The sequence below is a fragment of the Taudactylus pleione genome, unplaced genomic scaffold (assembly GCF_031769625.1).
Source record: "Taudactylus pleione unplaced genomic scaffold, aTauple2 ptg000093l, whole genome shotgun sequence".
NCBI lineage: Eukaryota > Metazoa > Chordata > Amphibia > Anura > Myobatrachidae > Taudactylus > Taudactylus pleione.
In genome coordinates this window covers 37191622-37219029 of record NW_028284495.1, presented here as the reverse complement: position 1 = coordinate 37219029, position 27408 = coordinate 37191622, and the positions used below count along the sequence as shown (strand labels likewise).

The 27408-nt window shown below is 41.1% G+C and overlaps 1 protein-coding gene across 5 annotated transcripts in view; it reads right to left on the bottom strand.

The window, feature by feature from the left end:
• MTCL1 (microtubule crosslinking factor 1) overlaps window positions 1-27408 on the bottom strand; it is a 193290-nt gene that overhangs the window by 35790 nt on the left and 130092 nt on the right. For 3 of the 5 annotated variants that reach the window (XM_088469685.1, XM_088469679.1, XM_088469683.1), the window contains exons 5-9: window positions 23977-25296; window positions 23083-23235; window positions 17680-17802; window positions 6829-7065; window positions 5900-6097 (exon numbers count right to left, since the gene is read on the bottom strand). In XM_088469685.1, coding sequence (XP_088325811.1) covers window positions 5900-6097; window positions 6829-7065; window positions 17680-17802; window positions 23083-23235; window positions 23977-25296 — 2031 coding nt within the window. The remainder of the gene's footprint in view (window positions 1-5899; window positions 6098-6828; window positions 7066-17679; window positions 17803-23082; window positions 23236-23976; window positions 25297-27408) is intronic. The other 2 variants (XM_088469680.1, XM_088469684.1) reach the window with 2 other exon arrangements.

Here is a 27408-nt window from a genome sequence, read left to right as displayed (position 1 = left end):
CTTAATCACTAATACAGTGTAGGATACAAGATGCTGCAGATCAGTGAGGCACTCAGAAGAAATGCTGGAATCCTAACATGGCTACGCATTGGGTATCACATTATTGATAACAACAACTACAAATGACATCAGCACGTGACGGTTATACAACAGCAACTTAAATGGACAGTTTCCATTGATGTGTGTTATACTGAAATTACAGTAGTAGCCAAAATTGTGGAAACCTTTTGGAAAATGTGTGCTTTTAGGGTTTAATTGCGTATAACTGCATTATTTTTAAAGAAAATCATATGAAGGTGTATATCATTGGAAAGATAATTTTATACACAATATAATGCAGTTCACCGCAACAAATTATCTTTATTGCATAAACAGTTATAGCTATATAAAGATAGGGAGCTCATTTGTTGCTACTAGAATTGATAGTAAAACATCTTATTTATTTGTTTGATTATCTCTAAATTGGTCGCTGTTATTTATCCTTTTTTTACTTTAATTTCTTGAAGTAAGCTGTGTAATTTATTTAAATGACAAGCAAAGTAAAAAGAGTTGACTATTTTACGTGAAGAAGGTAAGCAAAGGAGGTATTTCGAGACTGTGGAATAAGTATCAACAGACTCGGTCGATTAAAACCAAACTGGTAAAGGTAGGAAAAGATCCACAACACCGTGCTGTGATAGAAGAATGAAAAAACTGCGCTTGAGTGACAGAAGAAAATCACCTTAGGCAATTCAAAATGATTTACGTGAATGTGGTGTAAACATCAGTGCCAGGACTGTTCCACGCAGACTTCAATAATTTAGATTAAACGCCAGAATTCCACGGAAAAAGACGTTTTTTCCTAGAATTTTTTCCTAGAATATCAATGTGCGGGTGGTTTCATTTGAGTTGTCTGTTAGGTATTTTTCAACCAAACCAAGGAATTAATTAACATGTTTAATCAACTTCAGTTTCAAACATGTCGCTCTGGCACAATGAATGGTTTCCTCAGATGACAAGGTATGATTGCACTCAATTTCAGCAATTATTAGTGGTGTAGCTAATTTATTTGAGAAATTATACGATCAGTTCACAATGGAATTAAGAGCAGCTTGCAACACAATGAAGTATAAGGAGATGTAAAATCCTAGGCACTGATGAAGAGTGAGCACTGCGTCCGAGTTGCTTTTGCTATATTAAAAATGGTTTTAAGCTTCATTGATCCCTAGTAACGAAAACATATTTTGGGATGTGTATGGGTCAGTATATGGGTGGAAATATGCTGTTCTTGAATTTGTTTTTATAAGTGCAAATTATGCTCCCAACTCTGCATTAGCACTTAGTTGACTCTTCTAGGAGCCTCTGTTACACGACTGTTACATAGTCTTTGCAACTCTGAAAATGCAGTGGCCATCATCCTCAAGGTAAGCCGTTCTGTATTACATATGCATTGAAGAAAAATAGATTTCCATTATCAGGACAATATTTAAGCAGACTTACAATTTGCTGTAGGACATACAGAAATAGTAGGCTTGATTACACTGCCAACCCAAGTTAATGACTTGAGTGAGCATGACTTTCTCAGATATATGCTAGCATGCATTGATCAGGGTGGTAGAATTAATTATTTTCCTAATGCACAACATGTGGTCAGTGGTCAAGCAGAGTCCTAGGGGCCATTCAATTAGCTGGTAAAAGTTCTGTTGGAACCACTCCGGCTAATACATTGTGGAGTATCCAGCTTGGAAAAGTTTGCTTGTTTTAACTCACACCCCATAAGGTATAAGTAAAAACCACAGAGATTTCTGTAACTGTACAGTAACATAAATAAATTGTTTGATTTCTTTTTATCTTGTTTCTATTTACAAATTTTGATACATCTTGAACCATAATGTATAACATTCCTGTATCATTGAAGTGGTTACTAATAACACAGATGAACTGTAAGTACTTATTACATACAGAGGGAGAGGTTCTCTGTATAAATGAAATGTGTTGAAGTGAATCAGTAAGCCATTTCCTTTTGAATCATCTGAACTTATTGACTTTCTACACTAAAATGCATCTGATTCAACATGATTTCCTAAATACTATTGTTGGGATTATCTGATTAGAGTATGACACAACCGGAATACACACTGTTTGAACAAGCCAACACAAACACATACTTTCCCATTATCATTCCTTATTTAATGATAAGCTGATGGTGACTATCATTAAAATGACAAGGGAGTTTTTATGTTAAATCCATTGTTATGGATAAACAGACAAATTATTTCAGAGCAATGCAAAACAAAATCTTATATAGCCCAGTTTAAATGAAATAATTTAAGAATAGATGCAATGACCTCATCAAAGTCTAAGGGAGTGTGGCAGAAGACTAATGCTGGGCACACAATGGCCAATATATATCGGTCGTTCAAATGAATGGCCAAAATATTTTGTGCCCGTCGGTCAGTGTGTACAGATGATATGTCTGAACGACCCCGTTCGCATGACATAACGCGTTGGCTGTGCAGCACAGCCGATGGAAGATATATCTGCAGATATATCTGCTCATCGTGCTGGGTGTATGGGCGGTCAACTGACTGCCCGTACACTTGCTGCAGAGGCCGGTGGAGTGGGGGTTGTGGCGTGACCCCCGCCCACTGGGACCCACGGCCAGTGATGATTGTTCAGTGTGTATGAACAACCATCATCTGCAGATATATCTTTCCAGTGGGTACACAGCCTTCCTAGCACAGTATACAATGCATTACGGTTAGACAGAATCAATCATTGCCATATAAAAGGTGAAAGAGATGTCAGAACGTTTTCCAGAAAAAATGTAGACTTGTTAAAAAAAATTTGGGACCAGAATGACCTAACTTGCTACAAGCTTGCTTTATTCTGCTCCATGCCACTTCATATCCATTGACATCATCTAAACCTGTCATTTTGGAAAAACACCCATGTATGAGAGCCTCCTTTAAAGGGCAGACTAGATAGGACAAGTGGCTCTTATCTGCTGTCAAATACTATGTTTCTATTTAAGTTATCATGCAAGTGTGTCTTTGTCTTTTAGAACACTATTAATTAAAATTTGTGGTGTAGCGTCTGAAAGTTAACTATCCTAATCGCTGTATATCGTGGCAATAAACAATGTTTTTTTAAGGGCTATTTACCAATGTGTGATTGAAAATGAGCACTGATAAAAGCCCATCCCAGCGATGAGTATTAGTTCACTTCCTGGTTCAGACCCCACCGCGCAACTGTTCATGTGCTCAGCAGTAAGGTTGCTATACAGGTTGTGGTCTGCTGCATCCCACTGGACAGGGATGGCAAACTCCCTCTCCGACTGGGCTGCTCCATTAAGGTAAGTGGACTAATGCCACCTGAAGCTGGTGTTAGCTAATGGAGGCAAGCTCAGAAATGCTAAGCTATTCAGAACTTGTAAAATAGCCTCGTAACGATTTCCTAATAGAAAACTCTGGGGACGGCTACAGCAAACCAGGAAAATAGAAAATATTTTGTGTGCCGCATATTTTAAAGAAAGGATTTGTTTGATGTATAGACACCTAAATGTTTCACTAATAACTATGGAAGCTATATATTTAATTTTGTTACTGTGTTAGTGTGCTATTAGTGCATACTTATCCCAACAACATCGCTTCAATGCAGTCTAGGAATTACATACATTTTGCAAATAGTATTTACATAAAACCCCTTCCCAAAACCAGAGTAGGACAATCCCATAGCATACGCACGTATAAGTGTACCCATATTTTTTTACATTTAGCACAATGGTGTGACTTTCAAGGACCAGTTCTATTGTGTCTGCTGGAGGTATAATTTGTTCAGTTCACCATATATATCTTGATTAGCTAAAGTTACAGTAGAGACAAGACTACCATCTTTAGTCATCAATTAGCAACAGCAGATAAAGCTCAGAGATGAGCATCTTTTTAGAAGTCTGCCAAATCCTAAGTACCATGATTATAGAGGTACGATGTGTTCATAAACTGGCTCTTCCTCCCATTATTCTATCAGTCTGGAGAGCACTGTGCAGTGTAAAATAAGTTTAAAAGTCCACAGCAAAAGCTGCTGTAATTGGCGAAACACGAAGTATAAGGCCCCTGGAGTGCTGAAAGAGTGTTGGGCTTTATTATATCTGAGAGGAGTGCATATATTTTAGTTTGGTGAAAAGCACGAAGGGAAAAATCATATAGAAAAGTAGATACTACAAGCAGGACTTTGCTTAAGAAAACCTCCAGACACTGAGGCAATTTACAAATCGGCTGAGCTATATACTCCAACTAACCCAAATGGTTTGCAAATAATGCGCACATGTAGAGTTGAACAAATGTCTGTATTTATTTGTATAAAAGAGAGAAAGAAATAAGGGCGCTTAATGGCATAACAATATAAAACTGATCAAATTCAGGTCTATATGACCAATGGCATTTGTGTACCTTATGTGCTTTGGCACCAATCTATACTAGCCAACAGAACTTTTCTCTCACACACAGTGGCGGGCTGGGCCGGGGGGTAGGGTGCCATGTGCCCCCCGGGCCGCAGCGTCATACGGGCCGCGGGCCGTCTGTGTCACTGTGACCAAGACTGCACCGTCCGGTCAGCGCTAAACAAGTGACAAACACACAGCCGCCGGCTCCGGCAGCTGTGTGTTTGTTGTGATCAGCAGCCAATGAGAGTCTGACAGACTCTCATCGGCTGCTGCTCCCACTGCCAGAGCCGGACATCTTCCGGCTCCCGCAGTGGGTAATGGGAGTGACTGACGCGTCACTCCCATAATGCAAAGAGGCGGACGGAGGAGTTGATCTCGGCGGCAGGACCAGGAGCATGAGCGGGTGTCAGGTAAGTGTTTTTTTTAAATATTATGTGTGTCTACTGCGTGGGGTCTGGCACTATAAGGAGGAGACCACTACTGGGGGCACTACAAAGGGGGGGATTACTACTACTGGAGGCACTACAAGGGGGGGACTACTACTGGGGGCACTACAAGGGGGGTACTACTACTGGGGGGGACTACTACTAGGGGCACTACAAGGGGACTACTACTAGGGGCATTGCATAGGGGGGAGGGGACTACTACTAGGGGCACTACATAGGGGGGAGGGGATTACCACTGGGGGCACTGCATCAAGGGACCAAAGCTGGGGGCTCTATATAAAGGGCAATAGTGGGGGTACTGCATAGGGGGAAGACTACAACTGGGGCCACTATTTAAGGGGCACTGCATAAGGGTTACCACTACTGGGGGCACTATATAACGGGCTTACTACTGGGGGCACAAGGGGCACTGCATAGGGGGGATCACTACTGGGGGCACTACTCGAGGCCTGCATAAGGGTGTCCTCTCCTGAGGGGGGGGGGGCGCCGTAGCACGCACGTTCTTTCGGGCACCCTGGCTACACGCTACTCCTCTGCCAGGGTCGCCTGCATGCATTTGCCCCCCAGGCTAAAAGTTGCCAGCCAGCCCCTGCCCACACATATCAGACGCTTAAATGCTGAAACCCTGACACATAAGCACTGCTTCACTCTGTGATCGCTACTAACAACATTAACAGAGCAAACTAGTGTATAAACATGTCTGCTGCAGTGCGTGGGGAGATGAAGAGGAAATGGGGCCCCTTCAAAATGGTGCTCTTTTATTCCTGGTTATGCCCCTGATCAATACAATGCGTTATATGTTACTATATTTTTGCATATTTTATATTTAAAAAGTTTATGCACAATGTTACATAGGTGCACTATATTTGACGCGGGGTGAACAACAGCTAATATACAGTACATACTCTGGGCAGATATGAATAACCAAATCTTATATAGTTTAATTTATGTTGCAGGCTGTTCCCCGTTCATTCAGAAGTGCAAATACTGGTGTGTTTATCATATACTGATACATTTATTAATACAGTACCTGCTTCTGATGCTGGAGTAACTCTGCTGTCTGTAGCTGGGGACTGAGGTCTCTGCTGTGCTCTGTGGTGGAATGTTGGGGATAATCTGTTAAGGCAAACACTCCATCATCGTCCTCCTCCCCGTCATCTGAGTCAGGATCACTTTCTCTGAAGTCAGGGTAAGCGGCAAAATCCGGAAGCACATTTAGTTGATCAATCTGCAAAAAGTTAATGTTATCTTTTAAAATGTCATATTATAAATTAAAACGCTACTCTCAGCAATTAGCATGAATCCACCAATAGTGTGTTTATTGGTGGATTCATATATACGGGTGAGGACTAGTGATGTTCTAGCACCTGTATAACATTCTAACATTCTATATAGGCCTATACATATTGGAATTATTATCTGTAATTCAGGATTTTGGTGTTTTTTGAATGAGAACTTTTTTGAGTACCATATTTAAAATCAGTTTAAGCACATTTTTAAATAAATTCCCCTACTCAGTAACTGTAGGAAGAAACAGTACTGATAGCTGAGGTTGCAGTTATTGTTATGGGGGGTGATAGGGCATGTAGTGCCCTCCCCCCATATATGGAAAAAGTGAGATTTTCCTAGCAAGTGATCACTTAAACTCTCCCCGCACCATTTTCATTCTTTTTTTTCACCACTGCACTTTTTCATTTTCACTTCACGATTGGACCCGGCAGCTTCCAGGGGTCCCCAACGGTTGTTAGGATCGTGGGGCACAAGTAAGTTAGTTTTTATTTTTCTATTGCCCCTCATTGTGAAGGATGAATGTAGCTCGCCCTCCCCAGTCATGTTATATCTCCGGAGGACGAGCCCCACACTTTGCAGCAAAGGGGTTAAATACAAATAGTAATGTTGTTAATAAAGTTAAGTGTCCAGCGACTCAACATAAATAATGATATTCAAGAGAAAGACTACCTGCAGTAGCTCATCGCCAACGTCTTCCTCCTCCACCCTCTTACACTGTCGCCAGTGTGCTAGTAGCCACTTTAACTTGACATAGAGCACAAAGACATTCTGCTTGAAGTTCCTCAGCTCCTGCTGTAGGAGGCACTTTTCCTGACCCCAGGTCTTCTCCTCCAATTTATTTTGTAAAGTGAGGCTCTGAACCTCCAAGTCCTTCCTCCGGATGTTTTTCAAATGTTCCTGTTCCAGCTGAGCGATATAAAACAAATGTCTCTATCAGTGAATCGCCAATACATTCAGCACATTTTCTTCAGTCTAACCCACATGAACAAACAAAAACATATAACAACTGTATATAATTGTATTTTACATGATAAACTCAGTATTAATATTTATTAACAGACTGTTTTACATAAATAACACTTCATTAAAATACTATACTGTGCATGAATTATGTACCATTATTTTATGTATTTACTACTAACATCGTCATGGCACATCTCCTGTTGTAAGCCCGGCGCAAATACTACTACTTTCTCCTAGCATCAACCTGGCACATTTACCAATGCTCTCTCCTGGCATCAACTTGGCACATATACTATGGTTCTTTCCTGGCATCAACTTGGCAATATAACATTGTACTCTTCTTGCATCAGCCTAGTGCATATACAGTACTACTGTTCTCTCCTGGCATCACCCTGGCGCATACACCACTATTCTCTCCTAGTATTAACCTGGTGCATATACAACTGTCCTCTATTGGCATCAACCTGGAGCATATACCACTGTCGTCTGTTGTAGTTTTTTTTGGCATAAACCTGGTGCATACACTACTTATCTCCTGGCATCAACTTAACACATATGACATTGTATTCTATTAGCATCAACCTAGTGCATACAACAGGGCTCTCATTTGATATCAACCTGGCACATACACCAATTGTTCTCTCCTAGTATTAACCTGGAGTATACACCAATTGTTCTCTGCTAGTATTAACCTGGAGCATAAACCACTGTTCTCTTCTATTATTAACCTGATGAATATACACTGTTCTCTCCTGGCACCAACCTGGAGCATATAGCATGGCTCTGTTCTGGCACCAATCTGGCGTATATACCACTCTACTGGCATAAAACTGGTGCAAAACTCTGCAACATGCATCCTTTTTTTCAGGCACATAATGTGTCCAACTGCACATAAGCCACTTTAGGGGCAATTCAATTCAGAGTGATGCAGAATAGCCCTGGGAAGGAGTTCCCGAAGCTATTCAATTGACCTCACTGTTAAGTCCGACTAGAACCACTTAAGTCAGAGAATGTTGGTTACCGCGCCTTAAGCTGGGAGTTTAGTCGCGGTAACCGACATTCTCCGACCAAAGTGCCGGCCGCGAGGCTGCTAGAGATGCGCTAAGCTGGAAAACAGCATCGCCGCCGGCACTTCCTGAGGTGAAAGCAGAAATCGGACTGAACAATGCGGTCAATTGAATAGCTCCGTGGACTCCTTTCTGGGCTATTCAACATTGCGCAGAACTGAATCGCCCCATTTGACTCTATGCATCAAGTTATTACATAACATTTGCTGCAACTAATTCCCTTCCATTTGTTGAAAATGTCTTTAGAAATTGAATTCAAGATTATTTCCCGTACTAGTTTAGGGGCACATTTAGAGCATTATTATAGGCAGAGTATTTCATGTGCCTAACAATAGCTGTTTTTCCTCATGTGAAACTTGTCAGAACAAGTGCAAGGAAAAATATTTATAATGGGATTGTGTGCAAGAAATATCAGAAGTCTAATAAACCGTTATACTGTCATGATATCTCAAACAGCAGAAAATTGTAGTGAAATATCTCTTACTGGTACAGTAAGGCTACATGACGTCTGGCATGAATATTGCCTAATGAACATGTATTACTAATGCAAACTAGGCACACGTAAATGCATGCATCCAACCAAATTGTTTATGCTTCTTGTTCCTTCAGAACATTTAACATGCATCAACCCAGCTGAAAACTTGCATTTATTTCAATGGGACTAGATTGTATACACTATCATTTACAAATCCATTGCCACTTGTGGTTTAGCTTATTGTTTGTTACGGTGCAGGTTTAAAAACCACAAAGTAAAAACATAATGATACATATTAAACAAACAGGTGCCCACAGCGGAGAAGAATACAGGGTATAATTTGTTCAACTAGGGCCATATTTATTAATTATTAGGTTCAACACCAGATATCACTGCTTATTGTGACAATGTGTTTCTTCTCTGCTTGAATGTGCATGCTCTCTTTGTTTCTTGCGCCTGCGCATTAAAAGATATTACAGGGTAAAAATGCGATATCAAGAGGAAGTAGTGATCACATCTCGATGTGCATGATACGGGGACCCAGCAGTGAGTGCCTGGCAGGCTTCGGTGAAGCCGGAAAGGCAGCGCTGGGGCCCCACTGACATCAATGTTAATTGACATCAATGGGGACCGCATCGTTCTCGCCATCTAAAAGATGGCGAGAGCGATGCTTTGATAAACAGCGGTAACCTTAAATTACCGTTGTTTGTTAAATCCAGAAAGGGTGGCATAGGCCCGTACTCAATTTGAGCCGAGCCGCGTTAACTTAATGCGGCCCGACTTAACGCTGGCTTCGCCTGTTTTTCAGGTGTTAAAGTATCGCGCGCTTGCCCGCGTATCCCCGTATTCAATTTGAAAGTAGGCGAAAACGGGACCTGGCGATACTTGGATCGGCGAAAACAAATGGGACTTTTTGGGAAATAATTGTAGGACCCCCCTAAAGATGTCCAGACCTCGGGGATCAATATGGGTACCCCCGTTTTTGCCTGCAGAAGAAAGTCAGGGTTTTTAAATATCCGCGGCTGGTATTTTTTTCCCCGACATTGAAGAAGTGATGCAGAAGAGCATTTAGCTTTTTTTTTTCGTTTTTAAAAGTGGTCCCATCAAATTTGGGGTACATGAAAATGGGAACTAGCATATTTTTAAGTCCCTAAAGGTAATTTTAAATATTCTGCAAAAATACACCTGTCGCTACTCTGCGCAACAAAAAAAAAACACCTGCCACATACTTGGGGACCCCACCAGTATTAATTTCGTTAGTTTGGCTTTTTGTTTGACATTTTTTTTTGTCACCCCCAAATTTATTTATTTTTTTTGGGGGTGTCCCGATTTTTTTTTTTTTAAATTTACATTTTTTTTGCAACATTTCTTTTTAAGGGGGCATTCCCAAAAGTACAGGCTAATTTTTATAAGCCTGCACCCCTAAACCCCAAACCTAAAATTTGCTTCACTTGCTATAGTTAATTAAAAAATTATCCCTGTTTTTTAGAAATGAACCTTGACCCCATTTACGAAAAAAAAACGGGAATTTTCGGGAAATATGCCTGGGACCCCCCCTAAAGATGTCCAGACATGGGGGATCACTATGGGTACCCCTGTTTTTGCCTGCAAAAGAAAGTCGGGTTTTTAAATAGCTTAGCCAGGTCTTTTTCCCTGCCGCGGCTATTAGAAAACCCGACTTCCTTCAGTAGTTAAAAATTGGGGTACCCATAGTGATCCCCCATGTCTACACATCTTTAGGGGGGTCCCTAGAATATTTCCCGAAAATTCCCGTTTTTTTTAACCTGTAAAAAAAATTAGTAAAAATTTGCAAAAAAAATGACATAAGGTCCCCCCCCAAAAGCCAAACCAGCCCCAGGCTTGCCAGCCAGTAGTGGTTTCTAAAAATACGGGGAACAAAATGTGTAGGGTTCCACCGTATTTTAGAAACCAACACCAGGCTGCAGGGACTAGTGCTGGTTTTAAATATAGGTGGCAAAAAAGACGTGGGGTACCCCCTATATTTAAGACCAGCACCAGACCCAACCGACTGGGGTGTAATGCCACAGCCCGGAGACCCAATCACCGGGGCTCCAGGTCCAAAGCCTTACACCCCAAGCCGGTGATCTCGAGGGAGTCGGGGACACCCCAAAAAAGGGTCCCCCTCTCCCGAGCACCGCAGGCTTACGCTGAAGCCTGGGGCTCATCCCCATACCCCTGGAGCGGTGGGTATGGGGATAATAGGGGGGGGCAAATAATGTAACACTATTGTACTTTACAGTGGAACTACAAGTGCCAGCATGCCTGCCATTTTGCACTTGTGGAACTACAAGTGCCAGCAGACATGCGGCACCTGTAATTTCACTGTAAAATAAATAGTTAAAAAAAGACAAAACACACACACCGTGACAGTATAACTTTATTACACACACCTACCCATTCACACATACTTACCTATACCAGATGAATCTGTCCCCTTCTCCACGTAGAATATCCCAAAAACATGGCCCTGCAAATAAAAAATCACACTCACCTATATCCTGGCGCTGGTCTCCGCAGTAATCCACGTACTTGGCAAAAAAGAAAAACGACTACACGATCCACGCAACAGCTATGAGTATGTGTGTTGCCACACATACTCATAGCTCCCGAATGCCAGCTGACGGCACATCCACGGAGCTGGCAGTCCCGAGAGCCAATCAGTGGCCGCGCTGACTGTAGAGCGGCCGCTGAATGGCTCCGGCTACCGACAGTTCCCACGTGGTGTGACTCGCCCACTTGACCCGGCGATCCAATACTCTCCCCTTTTACACCAAGGAGCTACCCGTGTTAACCCTGCAATAGCCCGGGTTTTAGCTCCGGTGTAAAAGGGGTATAACTGTGCTTGCTGTAGGTACAATTACCTTCCTAAAATAACTGAATTGTTATTCTATCTATAACGGATTGAATCTATATAAGTTCAATCTATTAAGTATGGATATATAATATCAATTATCACAGTATCATGATGTTATAGATAGTTGGAATTTCCAGAGCACGGAGAATTTATCAAATGTTAAATGGATCTATTTCCAATTAAATGAATCCTATTTAAACAAAATATCTCCTCTCATGAGATAATTGTTTTATTGATTCCAATAATATTTTTTCTTTTTAAAGGCTCTATTGGCCCAGACATTTAGTAACGGTATATTGGAAATACTATTCATATATCAGAGCCTCTTTCACAAGACTGGTCTCTGATCATCTGCATTAGATACATTATTTTAGGACAGGAGTCAGCATTGATATGACATTGTCCCTGTCTGACTATACAGCACTATAATGCCGCTAAACATTTAATGTGTTATACACACACATATATATTCGTACATTTATGACTGTCCACAGTAGATTACTGAGATCCGGACTCACTGTAATCAATCACAGTGTTATCCCCGTTTTACTGTTCAACGCTGTAGGTACACTAAGCAGCCACACATTCCCTGTGCTTAATACACAGCATGAAATAAATAGTATAAGGACAAGGGTCAGTACTGATATAACGCTGTCCCTGTCTCGCAATGCAGCGCTATGAATACGTTATGCCGCTGCACATTCTATGTATTGAGTATATATCACTATATTCATACATTTTCTGTCATCCGCAGTGCGTTACTGAAATCCGGATTCACAAAAATTAACACAATATATATTTGTGTATAGTCTTGAAACATCTTGTTTCTTTAAATATTTTGCTGTTCATTTCTGTGTATTATATGTTTATTGAATATGAATTCAAAGTTATGTTTTAACTTAATTTCGTGCGCCTGGTATAAGACAACCTCCTTTTCTCTATTTATTTTGAAGTACGTACTGTTGTTATCAGGCTGTACCCCCAACACGAATATAATATTATTATTTGGATATATTGTTAAATAATAGCATATGGGGTTCTTTATAAAATGTATGTATTTAAACCACAAACTAGTTCAGTAACCTTCCTTTTATTTTTTGTAAGTTTTCTTCACCACCCCAAGTTCTGTTCTGCACCATCTGCGACTTTTTATGGGGCGTAAAGCAAATTCCTGTGACATTAAAGTCTATCGTCTCTTGTACACTGTAAGTGGCTTTTTGCTGTATCTGCGATGCGTCTTAGATGAAAAATGGAAACAAAAATACGGCACACTACTGATCTCAGAGCGAGTTAGTCACGTCGGGTATCTCACCCCGTATAATGTATGCACAAACAGCAAGTGATGACACATCTGTCATTTGTTTGTACTATGATCCCCCAAAGTGCAGCTCTGAGTAATACATTGTTGCTGCATAAATGAAAGCTAATTATAATAATAATAATAATGTAAATTAATATGCAATATTCAATGTTAGCATTTGTATACCAGAAAACCAACAGTAATCTGATACTGCAAATTTCTTAAGGTAAGAGTAGCCAGTATGAACTTCAGCCACTGCCACGGTAAATACATAACTACAGATACGTACAGAAAGGTAAGCAGTCGTGTGTTTGTATCCAAAGAAGGGTAATATTAATAATGGGACACGTCAGTGATATTCCAATTTGCACAGCCTGTTCCACAGCCTGTGGAAGGGAGATTTTTATCTACTTCAAGTTTGCATCAGATATTAATGCTGAACTACCACCTAAAATATATTACTAAGGTGGGGGTTGCCCTCCCATTAGGTACCCAGCAGGGATGCTACATGCTGCAGTTCATCTCAGGACTCTACTGATTCTCTAGAACAAAATAGGCAAATCAATTAAACTAACCAAATTTAAACAGAGGCAAATGGGTGTGCAAGTAAGAGGACCAATCACAAACAGCAGTCTCCTGATTACAGATTGGGATTGGTCCTCCCACTCACATTAGGAGCACATTAGTAAAATATTATTACTAGATGGTTGTGCAGCTTTAACATATTTAATACAGGTCTTTTCAGGCAGGATTTTGTTCTAGTTTCTATCACTCTGACACTATGAATACAAAATGAAATGCCTGAGCATAGCTATACTAATACTGGACATTTGCAGCACTTTAAACATATACAATAATTTCCTATAAATAAAAAATGTATTTAAAAATAAATGGGTACTGTGTTTCAGACATAGTGGAAGGGACTGCTTCACTATCTACCTAATAAAACATGAACAGGAAAGTGGGCAGGGACTGCATTGGTCTTCTGGCATTATAACTGAACAGTTGGGGCTGTTACAGGTTTTTCTGTGTTCGTTAAGCTCTTGTTAAGCTGTTAAATAACATATGTACAGTATTATCAAGTGTCTAACTGGTCCCAAGTATATACAAGACATAAGGGAGCAATCCTGATGCACTGCAATTTAGTTTTATTATTATGACAGATTTACGTATCTATATATATCTAGAGTATGTGTTAAAAGATACATTTATAATTAGAGTCATTGTACATACAGCTTTGTAACATGTTTTGATTTTCCTATAAATTAAACATGAAACGACAGTAGATAAAAAGACAGAAGAAAGGGTGTAGTGACAGCCTGCAGCAGCTGATAAATATTTGATGACGAGCACAGATTTACTGTATCACAGCACAAAACTGGAGCTCAGCACAGACCTCCCAAATCTATCATGTGCTGTTGATCTGTGGCCATTTGCATAGGAATTAGCTTATCTCCAGATATATTAGTGCAGAACGTAACTATATAATTACTACTAATCTGCATTGCTACTGAAAGGTTCTCAATATCTGGTCTCCCTACTAAGCCATTTTCTATTCTGCTGCAGTGAAAGGCTTCAATTTTAATTGATAACTGTACACACAAAGGACCAGGGACAGTGCGGAGATTACAGATCCCGTCATTTTTACAGATAGGCGGTGTGTTGTATCCAGTGTAGTAGCGGCAATGTACATAAGACTTGATACAATAAGCACTGGACCACAGGTAATTTTTTGAGACCAGGTTTGCTGAGCACATTCCACCCAAAAGTTTCACTCTTCTCTAGAATTATCCTTTAAGAATACATTTAAATATATATTTGCTGCTGCACTAAGGTTTGATGGCTTAAGAATCCCACCGTGTACCATTGTGGCACCTTTATAGTAGTAAATAGCCCTTACTGAGAAAATTGTGAAGGCTAGCAAGGAAAACACTATGGGCCATATTCAATTTGGAGCGAAATGTCGGAATCAGCGATAATTTATCGTGGATGACGTCATTTTCTCCTATTTCAATTATCCCCGTATTCAATTTCAAAGACTTTTCGCAGGTTTGAAAACTCTTTAAAAAAAACGGGGATAACTTTTCACAACTGAAATAGGTGGCGAAAAAAAGTGCAGAATTGGGGTTTAGGGGAGCAGGCTTAAAAAAAAATAGCCTGCACCCCAAGGAATGTAATTTACCACTGAAATAGGTGTAAAAAAAAAGTTCTAAGTGCTATTCTTCACCCCTTCTTCATGGCCGCAAATATGCACCTGCAGCGGCTATTAGAAACCTCTAATTCCTACAGCAGGTAAAAATGGGGGTACCCATAGTGATCCCCCATGTCTAGACATCTTCAGGGGGGTTCCTGGAATATTTCCCGAAAATTCCTGTTTTTTGGCGATACTTACCTTTCCGCTGGCTCCCGTTTTCATTGATTTCTAATTGAATACAGGGATAAAGCGGGCACGTGCCCGATACTTTATCCCCGGAAAACCTGCTATGTGGAGCAAAAAATCCCAAATTGAATATGGCCCTATGTGATAAAGTAAGAAAATTTTATATAAGATACCACTACTGTAAGGCTATTTGATGAGTCTATGATAGAATGCTTTATTCAGCGTGAATCTAGTAGTGCAGCCAGTCAACCCGTCTTCAAGCTTCACACTTTGCTCAGGATTTATGTGAACAAAAAGGTTTGTTGGTGTTAAAAAACATTTGTCCAATGTCTAACACACCCGGCTTCCTCCTTTATCTTTAGCATTGCTATTGATGGCATGGGAGTCATTGTCCGCATACACATGCTGAATATTTATTACTGATCCACCATGGCAGCACTACAAGACAGCCACATTAAGAACTGATGCTTCCATGTGTTTCTTTGCTCTGTGGTAATATAATAAATTTCATACCTACAGTAATAACATAGAAGCAAACATGATCACATCCATTATGTAACCTAGGTTACCGCTTAGAGTACTTTGGGACTGATTCAGAGATGGACGCTAATGCGATTGCAGCTGCAATTACATACGCAATGCAGCAGAGAAAATATGCTAATGTTAGCAAAGATCACCTGAGCATAAAGACGCCACTGCTGCCTTTTTACCTGTGTGTGAGGACGCATACCTGCGCAAATATCGGTAACACTGAAGCACATTGGCGGCCAACTTATCTTTGCAGGAGGGCTGACGTGCTGCAGCCTTGGGTGCTTTTCTGACACGCAGAGCTGCGTATGCACTAGCAGTGGCTAATTTATGAACGCCCATGTAACGGCGTTAAACGGACAGGCACACCTGCATTTTTCTGACCACTTCCCGTTACCACACCCAAACACTGACAACCTGTCAGTCATTTTGTAATGGGATCCACTGTGTGTTCGCAATCGCAATGCGATCACTGCGCACATGCAGTGCAGCTTATACGCATGTGCAATGGCAAACAATCGCTCGTTCTGCCTGAAAATTGCATTAGTGTCCGTCTCTGAATTGGGCCCTGAGAGCACTGAGGGGGCTGCTTGTTTTTTTTGTTATTTTTTTTACTGAGGGGCTTGGAGTTGGCTAATCATATTATATGAGGAATTTCTATGACTACTGTAGGGATGGGGGAGAGGATTGTTGGTGAGAGTACCCGAACCAGTATCTTGCTAATGGTTCCACAGGGTCTTAATTAGGCACTGCTGAGTGCCTCCGCCTCCAGTCACTGTGAGGAGCTCAGCTATACCAGGTGTGTAATGCGGTGGCAGGGTGGGAAAAAACAGTGCTAACTGTGTCCCATGTATTTTGCATAATATATCCCTATGCTTGAAGGCTAAATTTAAAAAAATTATGTCATCCAATATAAGCCATGGAGTACTTAAAGTTTATACATCGCTTAAACTCAGTTGAGGCAGCAATTTGTGGACTGATACTGAAGTCTATGTATGGTATGCAGTCGGGAAGCCAGCGGACCTAATCCCGAGAGCCGGCTTCCCGACTGTCATATCCCGGCAAGGGTCTAAAGACAGGCGTCGATATGCTGATGCCTGTCATTAGACATACGCCGGGAGCCCGACGCACGGCATCCCGATCGAAGGGACGCTGGGTGCGGAAGCGTGGATAGCCGCGGGGGGGGGAGGTTTAGGGTTCCCGGGGGTGACTTAGGGTTAGGCACCCCCATGGAGGTTAGGTTTAGGCTAGGGGAAGGGGGTGGGTTAACGTTAGGCACCCCCGGGGGGGACTTATAGGCATCCCCCGGAGGACTTAGGTTTAGGCGGCGGGGAAGGGGGGGTTAGGTTTCGGCACTTAGAGGAGGGATTAGGGTTAGGCACCCCCCGGGAGGTTAGGTTTAGGCTAGGGGAAGGGGGTGGATTAGCGTTAGGCACACCCGGGGGGGACTTATAGGCACCCCCCGGGGGACTTAGGTTTAGGCGGCGGGGAAGGGGGGGTTAGGTTTAGGCACTTAAGAGGGAGGGATTAGGGTTAGGCACTGCGGGGGAAGGTTAGGGTTAGGCACTCCTAAGGGAGGGTTAGGTGGTAGAAATAGGTTAGTATATACTTACCTGGGGACGATCGGGATTTCCTCCTCTGCCGGGATGCCGCTGTCGGGATTCCAACCGACAGGCATGGGTCCGGCGGTAAATCATACCGATTCCCTATGTATTAACCATAAACTAGTGACATGACGTACACTGTAACTATTCACTTATATTATTGGTTACAGTACATGTAAAGTACAAGCTCTTACACTGTAAAGGTGCAACTGCTAAATGCCAGGATAAACAAAGGGTCATTTTCTGCTTATGTTTATGAGCATTACGTTTCTCTAGTGAGTACAATGCGGTTGGCAGGGACTAGAGAGGGACTAGAGAAGTACAATACCTGAATGAGTCTGTCTGTCACTTTGTCATGCTCTTCTTGGTGAAGTCTCCTTTCTTGTTCAAGAATAGCCTGTAGTTCACGTAAAGTTGAATTCTTTTCAGGTGACACATTACTGCTGAGCTGCTTAGTGGGAAAGAATAACACAATGTTACACATATTTTACCTTTACATGCAGGGAAAGGTCACAAAAAGTGTTTCTAGGTATATAACATGCAGAGCAAACATCCCACAGATCTCACATTATCGTAATGACAATTAGTTACTTATTGCATTTTATATCAAAATAATATATTTATAGTGCAGAAACATTGTATTATTACAATGTAAATAAAATAAATTAATTCCTAGACATCATATAATAACCAGTTAGTAGTTTTCATCTCTAACTATGCTTCTCTATGGGAGGGACATATTTCTGACACAGAGACCTGAAAACATAAGATTCCCGAATGTCGGATGCTGATGCTTCCTCTAATAAAGGATTGTTACAGTAAAGTTATAATGATATGAGGAAATTTAGATTATTAGCATGTTACTATAATGACTGATTGAAGATATTGCAAATGATATTGAAAATGTTCAAGTTTTAAGGTGATTATGGGAACCCAGTTATAATCTAAAGGAGAAATCAAGGTAACATTTTGTTTTTAAGCATAATAAGCTGGACACAAACTGTGTTAATTCAAAAGTCAGTTTGGAGATTTTATCCAGTTGACTGACCCTTTTACATTATGTGATGTACATATCCTAACAATCATTATTCAAATAAAAAGAAAATGTATAAAATCAGAAGCTGGACCTTTCAGATTGGACTGAGTGCTGTTAATGGGAAATCAGGTTGGACAATGCTTCACACTGACACATACAAAGTTTAGAGACCCAGATCAGGCAGTTAGTGAAAGGTCATAGGGGTATATTTATTAAAGTGAGAGTTTTTAGATGTGGAGATGTTGCCCACAGCAACCAATCAGATTCTAGTTAATATTTAAGTAACACCTTCTAGAAGATAATAGCTAAAATCTGATTGGTTGCTATGGGCAACATATCCACTTTTTTTTTTTATTATTCTTTATTTTGAACAGTCAGTCAAAAAAACCCCCCAGAAGGCTAAACATTAAAGCCGTGTCACAGACAGCAGAACAACAAATAAAACAGATAATTGTAAAACAAATTAGACACAAAAAATAATGATAACAAATAAATGGTAGCATCAGACACAAATAGGTGACTAAATTATTAATGCGAATAACATCTCCACTTCTAAAAACTCTCACTTAAGTAAATTTACCCCATATTGTTAAATGAACTACATAGGTTTTCAGTTTGCAAAACTAACTGTGAACCTTTAAGGCAAACTCTGAGCACTATTTACCTGTATTGTAAGAAGGATGGAAGAATGGATTAAAGGTATACAGAACAAGTTTTTTTTTTTTTTAATGAGGAGCTATGATCAATTACATTCTGCAAATTGTCCAGAGCTTCTCCAACCCTTGGCAGGAAATCCTAATGTGTGCACTCATACTTTTATTATTAAAAGCACTAAAATATCTCAGGTGTCAGATTGTGCAGCTCCTAAGGAATAGGAAACATCCCCCAGCATAAATGCATATTCTCTATATGTCAGGGAAGGAGGGTGATTCCCCAATCTACCACATTACTTTGTTTCAGCCCATCTTACTCAAAGAGTGTTATCGTATTAAAACATTCTCTCTAGAATATGGGTCAAAATGTACTTGGATTTGATACAAGAGATTTCTATCACCGCTCTTTTATGGATCCCTTGATCTCGTAGAAATCTAGATTTGCAGCTCAGCTAATAAATCTCGATTCTTTCAGCAGTACTCAACATCTTTATATTTACGTTGACTTTGCTTCCCTGCTAGGGAGCTACTGTGCAGCATTTATCGCTTACTGTAGCTTTAACGATGGTTCTGGGTTCTGTAGCCCTACACAAAATATTCCCTTCACCTTGCTATCTCTGCTGGAGATACTGTGGTCATGAAGGTCATGCCCCAAAATAGCCCCCATATGGTGATGGGTATATCACCTTAAATATCTCATTACTAATTCCCATACCTCAATGTAACATATTCACTACTCCCCAGACCAATACCATATCCTACCCTAAATCTACTAATGCTGGGCATACACTATACAATCATCAGCCTGATCCGTCCGATATCGGCAGACCGCCCCGCTAAGTGTACTGTGTGTGCAGCCGACCGAAGCTAAAATATTGATGGGTCGGGCATGCCATAGTGTCTTGCATGTCCTTCCAATGCAATATTTTCTATGTTAAAAGTCTGCTGCATCAGGCAGTGTATGCCCAGCCGCGGCCGACTGACAGACATTTCCCCTATTTCTTCAAAGGGAAGGAACAAGGAAATGTCTCCTCCCTAAAAAAGAAGGTAGCAGATATCGAGGCCAACACACTGAGATATCTCACAGTGTATGCCCGCAATATCTGCAGGTTGTCAGATAAAATGTTTGTCGGTCTGGCAGGCATTTTATCTGGTAGTGTATGCCCAGCAGAAATTAATACGGCACACCTGCCCTACCACCCATGTCTATGCATAAAGAAACTATCTGGCTTTTGTATAAAATGAATCACATTTAGAGTTTTGTTCACAACAACACTGATCCCCTCTTGACCATCTGGTCACCATAGTTGGCTCATCATGGAGCATGTCCTCCCATGACCCCTCGGTCTGTGAACTCACAGATTGCGTATCCCATGGGACTAGGTGGCGCACCTGTTCCTTTTATATTATTATCCAGAACATACCAAGCCATGTTACCATAGACCCTTATACCTCAGTTATATACCTTCTTCTGACGGATTGCTATGTATTTCCCCATTCCATCCCCTATTGTCTTTATGTGCCCTTTATCCCTTTTGATAAATATCTTTAATAAAAAGAAAGTAAAATATTTCACTGCTCATTGTATCCATATGAAGATCTCCCCATCCCCAGCATTGTAGACACACTTGCACTGGATATTATAAGTTTTCCAGATTGCTGATTCCTGGAGAATTGACCAATGAGCAGGTCTCTGACATGGGAACCCTGCAGGTATGTGACCAGTGGGGTAGGGGGTGTTTTATTAAACATAAACAAGTGAAGTTCTTTAACATACATCAATTCATTTGCCAGAAAAATGGTTGCTGCTAGATGCAATAAAGGGTAGGTAAGAGAGACACGATTCCACTACACTTAATGCTCTATCTGCATCAGGCAGCAATGGGGTAACTAGGCTATTTGGCGCCCCAGGGCAAGATGAAAAATGGCGCCTCCCCCACCCACTGTGAGCGCACACCACCATTTCTCATCACTCTGGGAACATTCCTTTCCATTCCAAATGCACCTTAATGCTCCCAGTAGTAGTGAGCTCCAGGCTGGCGCCGGCCCGGGATGCAGCATCCATTAAGAGTCTATCTGATTCTTATTGGCTGCTAAAACAAGCACATCGCCGCCGCGGACCTCACTGACCTGGACGCGCCCCCCTACACCACCTCCCCCGTCCTTGTCATTACACTGTATGGCCAGGTTTCAGCTCTTTGGCAAGAGAGATGTAGTTGCCACATCACTAGGAACTTATTCTACAGAATGGCACCTTTTTATTATTTTCTTTAGAATAGGAGTTGGAGAGGCAATTGGTATTAATAAAAGTGAATACACTTTATTTAAAAAAGCTTAATATGAGTTCAAAGGGACTTTTAACTATCAACTGAGACACATGCTGATAAAGAAATCCCTTTAACAACACAGATTTTACAAGGTCAATGTTAAAGGCTGCAGGTATGAGGACTTCAATTCCTGCACATAGAAAGCTTTCAGTGGCACTATTACTATTACTACTATTATTATTATTATTAAAGCTATGCATTGATTTCCAATTAAATAAACTACAATCTACTTGGCCCTGTAATCCAATCTACCTTGAGGGTAGCCCCATAGTCCTGTGTTTAATCAAATACACCAGTGGTTGATATGGTGTGAACATAACATGAATGTTCCGGTTGACATCCAGTATGTAGAGGAATTTAAATTACCCAATGATATCCAGGGAATTCCATGCAGATCTTAATTTAACAAGGCGTCCTCACAAAACATCTGTGAGAAACAGCAGGTAATGTTGTTGGGTACCTCTACTATTGTCACTGGTCCGGAAGAAATACAGACAGGACAGTCCAGCATGCAGAAATACAGCTCAATGCGTTTCTGTGTGGAATAGACCCACAACTTCTTCGATCCACGCCTTTTACTTATCAACTAAGCCGCTTACAGGATTTTAATTGGGGCTAACCCACTAGCTCTGTTCTTTCTTTATTATTATTTAATTTTTCTTATTGGGGATATTAACACCCTCCTCCCAACCGCTGCGGACTGACAATCGCCACTCATTTTATTTAATAATCAAATCCTATATTTGTATAGTACACTGTGTATATTCTCCTAAAGGGGGGTATCCACTAGACGATAAAGTTGAACGATTGAACGATAATGACAAAATCGTTCGATAATCGTTCAAACATCGTTTGAACATCGTTTGCAAATCGTGCAGTAATTGTTTCTAACGATGTACGATACGCGCTCCCGCTGGTCGTTTGATCGTCTCCTCCATCGACTGAACATGCAGGTCAATTTCACTTGATTGCTTACAAATCGTTTACACATCGTTTACACATCGTTCATGCTGAACGATCAAACGATGAACCACTGTCTGCCCACTATAGCTGAAAGCTCTCAATTACAGATTAAAACAACATAGTTTATTGTTAGATCTTTTGCAAATCGTTTGCAGATCTTTTGCAAATCGTTTGCAAATCTTTTGCAAATCCTTTGCAAATCCTTTGCAAATCCTTTGCAAATCTTTTGCAAATCTTTTGCAAATCCTTTGCAAATTGTTCAGAGTGGAAGATCATATTTCAAGGGAAACTTCAAGGGAAAATCGTTAAGAGGTTGGACAGGGATAAAATCGTCTAGTGGATGCCCCCCATAATAAGTTTAAGTAAACAAAATAATTGAGACATTCACAATATTATCACTGTTTAAATGATACCATACATTACACACATATAATGTGTATTACAATGGAAAATTAACTTTATAGAAGACAAGGGAACCAGGTTTAAAGGAATATGGAAAAACAGTTTAAAAATGCATTGGTGCTTTATAAATGTTTTTGAAGACCTGTTTCCTAACTCTTTTTTAATGGGTCAAAAATACGCTGTGAATGGGCAGTTCATAAATGGAAGCACACAGACAAAATATAATTACACTAAAAGCTGATCGATCCTCTGCTAAAATTCACCTTGAAAATTTACTCAAGCTGCTAAACCTAAATACAAGAAACTGTCTGCGTAATTCTAGTTATAATGGGTTATGTAACATTGCTGACCTCTAGACTGAAACCGCCCTGGTCTCCTGGGTTGTAGTGTTTACTGTCCCCATCTGCTGTGCGATGTGACTCATGATTTACAAGCAGGTGATGGGCATCTTCTTCATGCTCATGATGGAGCTGCCATTCCATTTGTTCTCTCAGCTTGGACTGCTAGGTGCATGGGCAGTATATAAACACAAATAAAAAAAGACAAAGGATGGGAGGATAAAGAAAAAAAACAACCAAACAAACACACACACACACACACACACACACACAAAAAAACGGGTAAGGTAGAAGACTTAAAAAACTACAAGACAAAGAATAGCGTGAACAGAAAAATTAACTTAAATATGGTGGCATAAGAGAGTGATGAAAACAAAACCAAAAAGAGAATGAGCAAAATGATGGGTTGAAATATCTGAAAAGCAAAAGAGAAAAAACAGGGGTGGGGAAAAGAATGCAAACACTGGTTATGAGACGCGCATGCAATGAGAGATGCATGTGTCATACCAACAGCAAGCGTGCAGGTCATGAAAGCATCAGCATACCAAGTTTCTTCCCCATTGTAACTCCAAATGGCTAAGCCACATCTGCTGTGCAATTCAGTGATGCACTAAGAGTGACAACTAGAGTGACTTTACTGGCTGACCATAATGCTGGTAATTAGAACTGCAAATAATGGTTGATAATAAACGGAGCCAACACTTGCCTAGGCAGGAAGTCACTATATCAGGGCTTATGTTAGTTAAAACAATTACCAGGTTTTCATAAACTTAAGTTAGCTTTTTTGTTGTAAAATTCTGCAATTTAGCAACATTATAATTTAGCTGGGGAAAAAAAACAGTGCCTGTTTGTTAATGGCAAAAAATAACACAAGAAAATAATAACAATTAGACAACATTTATTTACCTGAAAATCAGTTATTAGTTCCTTTCCAAGATTTTCAATAGCAGAATCCCGAGATGTTGAAGTCAAGTTGGATAAGAAACTAGAAGATTCAGTGAGCTGTGGCATTGGGGACAGGTCTTCTACATGCTCTTTTAGATCATCACTTGTTTGCTCAATTCTTTCTAGAAAGCTATGCAAATCTTTTCTGAACACTTTCATGTTACTATTGATGCTGTTTAAAATCTCAGCTCCAGTGGCATCTTCTCTCTCTGGACAACTGTTAAGCACCTCCTCCACAGGGCCGCTCATCATCTGCAACTTGGCATCATAGATTAAGCTGTCTGTGTCAGTAATAAGGTGGTCTACAGTTTTCCCTAGACGTTCAGCCTCCCGTTTTATATTGATAAGACAGTGTGTATCCTCCCTCTTTTGGTACGGTTCCGTAGAGTACATGTCATTAGCTTCTGATGGTTTTATACTCTCAAAGCCTGAGGTCTTCTCACATGCATCTTCTGAGTCACTCTCCCCACCAATAGGGCCTTCTCTCTTTGGTTGAGTGGGGCGTCCATCTTCACTGTCACTTTCTTTCCTCCCTGCATCACTTTCTGCGTCACTGTCTCGTGGGCTTGCTGTCCGCATTCCCAGATGTGATTCAAGATCATATCGTTGTACATTTGACAGTAAAACCCGATTTTCATATTGAAGCTTCATTATCTTAGCATTGAGATCACTTATCTGGATTCTAGCTGACTTCAGTTCCTCCTGTATTGAGCCATTGCATTTGGAAGGGTTGTCGTCAATCCAGACAAGGTCCTGCACTGGTCCAAACTTAAATCTATTTAGCTCTGTTGTAAGTTGTTTATTGTGATCCTCTATCTCAGAAATGGATCTCCTCAGCAGCTCTGCTTCCTCTTCCACAAATTGGAGGTGGCGCCGTAGCTCTGTGGCAGATTCCATGGAATCACCATATGGTGAGGTAGGAATGCTTGAAACATACTCCCTGCTTAGAAAATCTTTTTCATATTGACACCTGAGGTCTTCCATTTCTGCTTTAATGCCCCTGTTTTCCACCTCCAGCTCTACTATTTTTCTTCCCAGGATATTAGCTTCCTCTTCAACCAACTTAAGACGTAGTTTTAACTCAGCTTCTCTAGTGCTGGGTGGGCCGCCAGTCTCCCCTGTTGGGAGAGGAGTTTCCACATCTCCATAAATTGACTTGTATTTCTCCAGCTCCTGTTCTACATCATCTTTCTCTTTTCCTAGTTTGGCCATTTTCTTCCGCATTAGTACAGCTTCCTCCTTTGCAAACTGGAGCTGGCACTTTAAATCGGCACTGTCCTCCTGTACACCAGGAAATATACAAGAAGGATAATTCATTGTTATAAATGCTACACATTTAATGCCAAAATGAATTTATGCGGAGGTAACAATTTTTCGCACTGTTGCTATAGAATATTGGTAATTGTGTTACTGCAGCTAATAACATAATCATTGGTTACTGGTTACTGGTGTAATCATCCCATAAATGTAGTTGATTTCAAGTTTGCAAATGGATCTAACCATTACCAGACAAATGGAACCTAAGATTCTCCTGGTATAATATTCTGTTGTCATCACTAGGTTTGTAAGCCCCAGTGCAGAAAACAACTTTTTTTCTTAGACATTCAAACTTGGTAAAGACAGAGCCAACATGCAGCATAGTGACCAGTGTCAGTAGGGGTGAGTCTGTGCGGGTGAGTGAGTGAATGTGTAATAAAATAATAAAACATTTGGTGTATGTGTAGTGTCATTATTTTAATATTTCCTTTACAGGGGAACTATAAGTACCAGCAGGCCCTTAATGCCTGGGCTTGTTTGCACTTGTAGTTTTCCAAGTGACTGCAAATGAAGCAGGCTTGCTGGGACCTGTACTCCTACTGTTAATATTAGTTTAAATTTATTTTTACACCCCACACCCACAGCCCAGTAGTGCGGGGGATAGCCCTGGGCTTCAGTCCAGGTCTGGGATATACTCAGGAGGGGGGACCTCTTTCTTGGGGGGATCCACACTTCCCGAGGAAACCCCTGCCTGGGTTGACTAGCTGGGGTGTGTTAATGCTTTGGCCAAGGTGACCAAGTTAAGTGTGTCCCCTGGCTGTGGCATTACCCCCCTGCTAGTTGAGCCTTGTGCTGGTTCTTAAAATACAGGGGACCCCTACACAAATGTTTCCCCGTATTTCTAGGACCAGGGCGGCTGAAATAGCCTGGTGCTGGTGCTTAAAATACAGGGAAGGCTTACGCAAATTTAACTCCATATTTTTAGGACCAGGGCCAGCTCATAGAGCCCAGTTCTGGTTATGCTTTTGGGGGAAGACCCCACGTAATTTTATTTTACATTTAACCAGTGGCGTAACTAGGGTCTTTGGCGCCCAGGGCAAGATGATAATTGGTGCCCTCCCAAATTATGTGCGCGTGCCAAAAAATTGGATATGGCCAAATGCCGCAAAGGGTGTGGCCACTGAAAAGGGGGCGTGTCAACAAGATACGCCACCGTTTCTTGTCACTCTGGGAACATTCCTTTCCATTCCATGTGCACCTTAAAGCCTCCATCAGCCGCTGCAGAGAAGGAGCTGCCAGGCGCCTGCTGGTAACAAAATCTCAGCGGTCGCCCGGCAAATGGAGTAGGCAACGGTAACGCCTCTCCGGTCCGGCGCCGGCCCTGAGTGCAACAGCCAATAAGAATCTGCCTGACTTTTATTGGCTGCTGCTGGCTACTCCCGGACGTCCACCGCGTTCGACTGGTTGCGTGTCTTACTCCATCTCGATGGACATTTTGTACACTACATTGGACTGCACTGACCAGGATGACCCCCCCCCCCCCTAAGGAGGTAGTCTATTTTAAACCGAATTTGCACTATTTACGGTCGTGTTGTATTCCTGTCTATGAAAAGTACTTGCGAGTTTGGCCGATGGTGTATTGATTTATATTTGTGCTTTCATCCGTGTCTTCCAGAGAGATTCATGTTTTGTCATCCGTGTCTTCCAGAGAGATTCATGTTTTGTGATCCGTGTCTTCCAGAGAGATTTGTGTTTTGTCACCCATGTCTTCCAGAGAGATTTGTGTTTTGTCACTCGTGTTTGCCTTTAGCAAATCGACCACACACGATTCTTAGCAAATTTACCCCTTTGGAGTATATATACTAAAGTGAGAGTTTTGAGAAGTGGAGTTGTTGCCCTGAGCAACCAATAATATTTTAGCTATTATCTTCTAGAAGGTGCTAGATAAATGTTAAGTAGAATATGATTGGTTGCTATGGGCAACATCTCCACTTCTAAAAATTCTCACTTTAGTATATATACCCCTGTGTCTTCCTAATTTGTGAACAATTTTTTGGAAACAAATGGCTGGGCAATTATCTATCTGGGTACAACAGAAATGTCATGATCATTAATAGCTTATGAGAAACATATAAT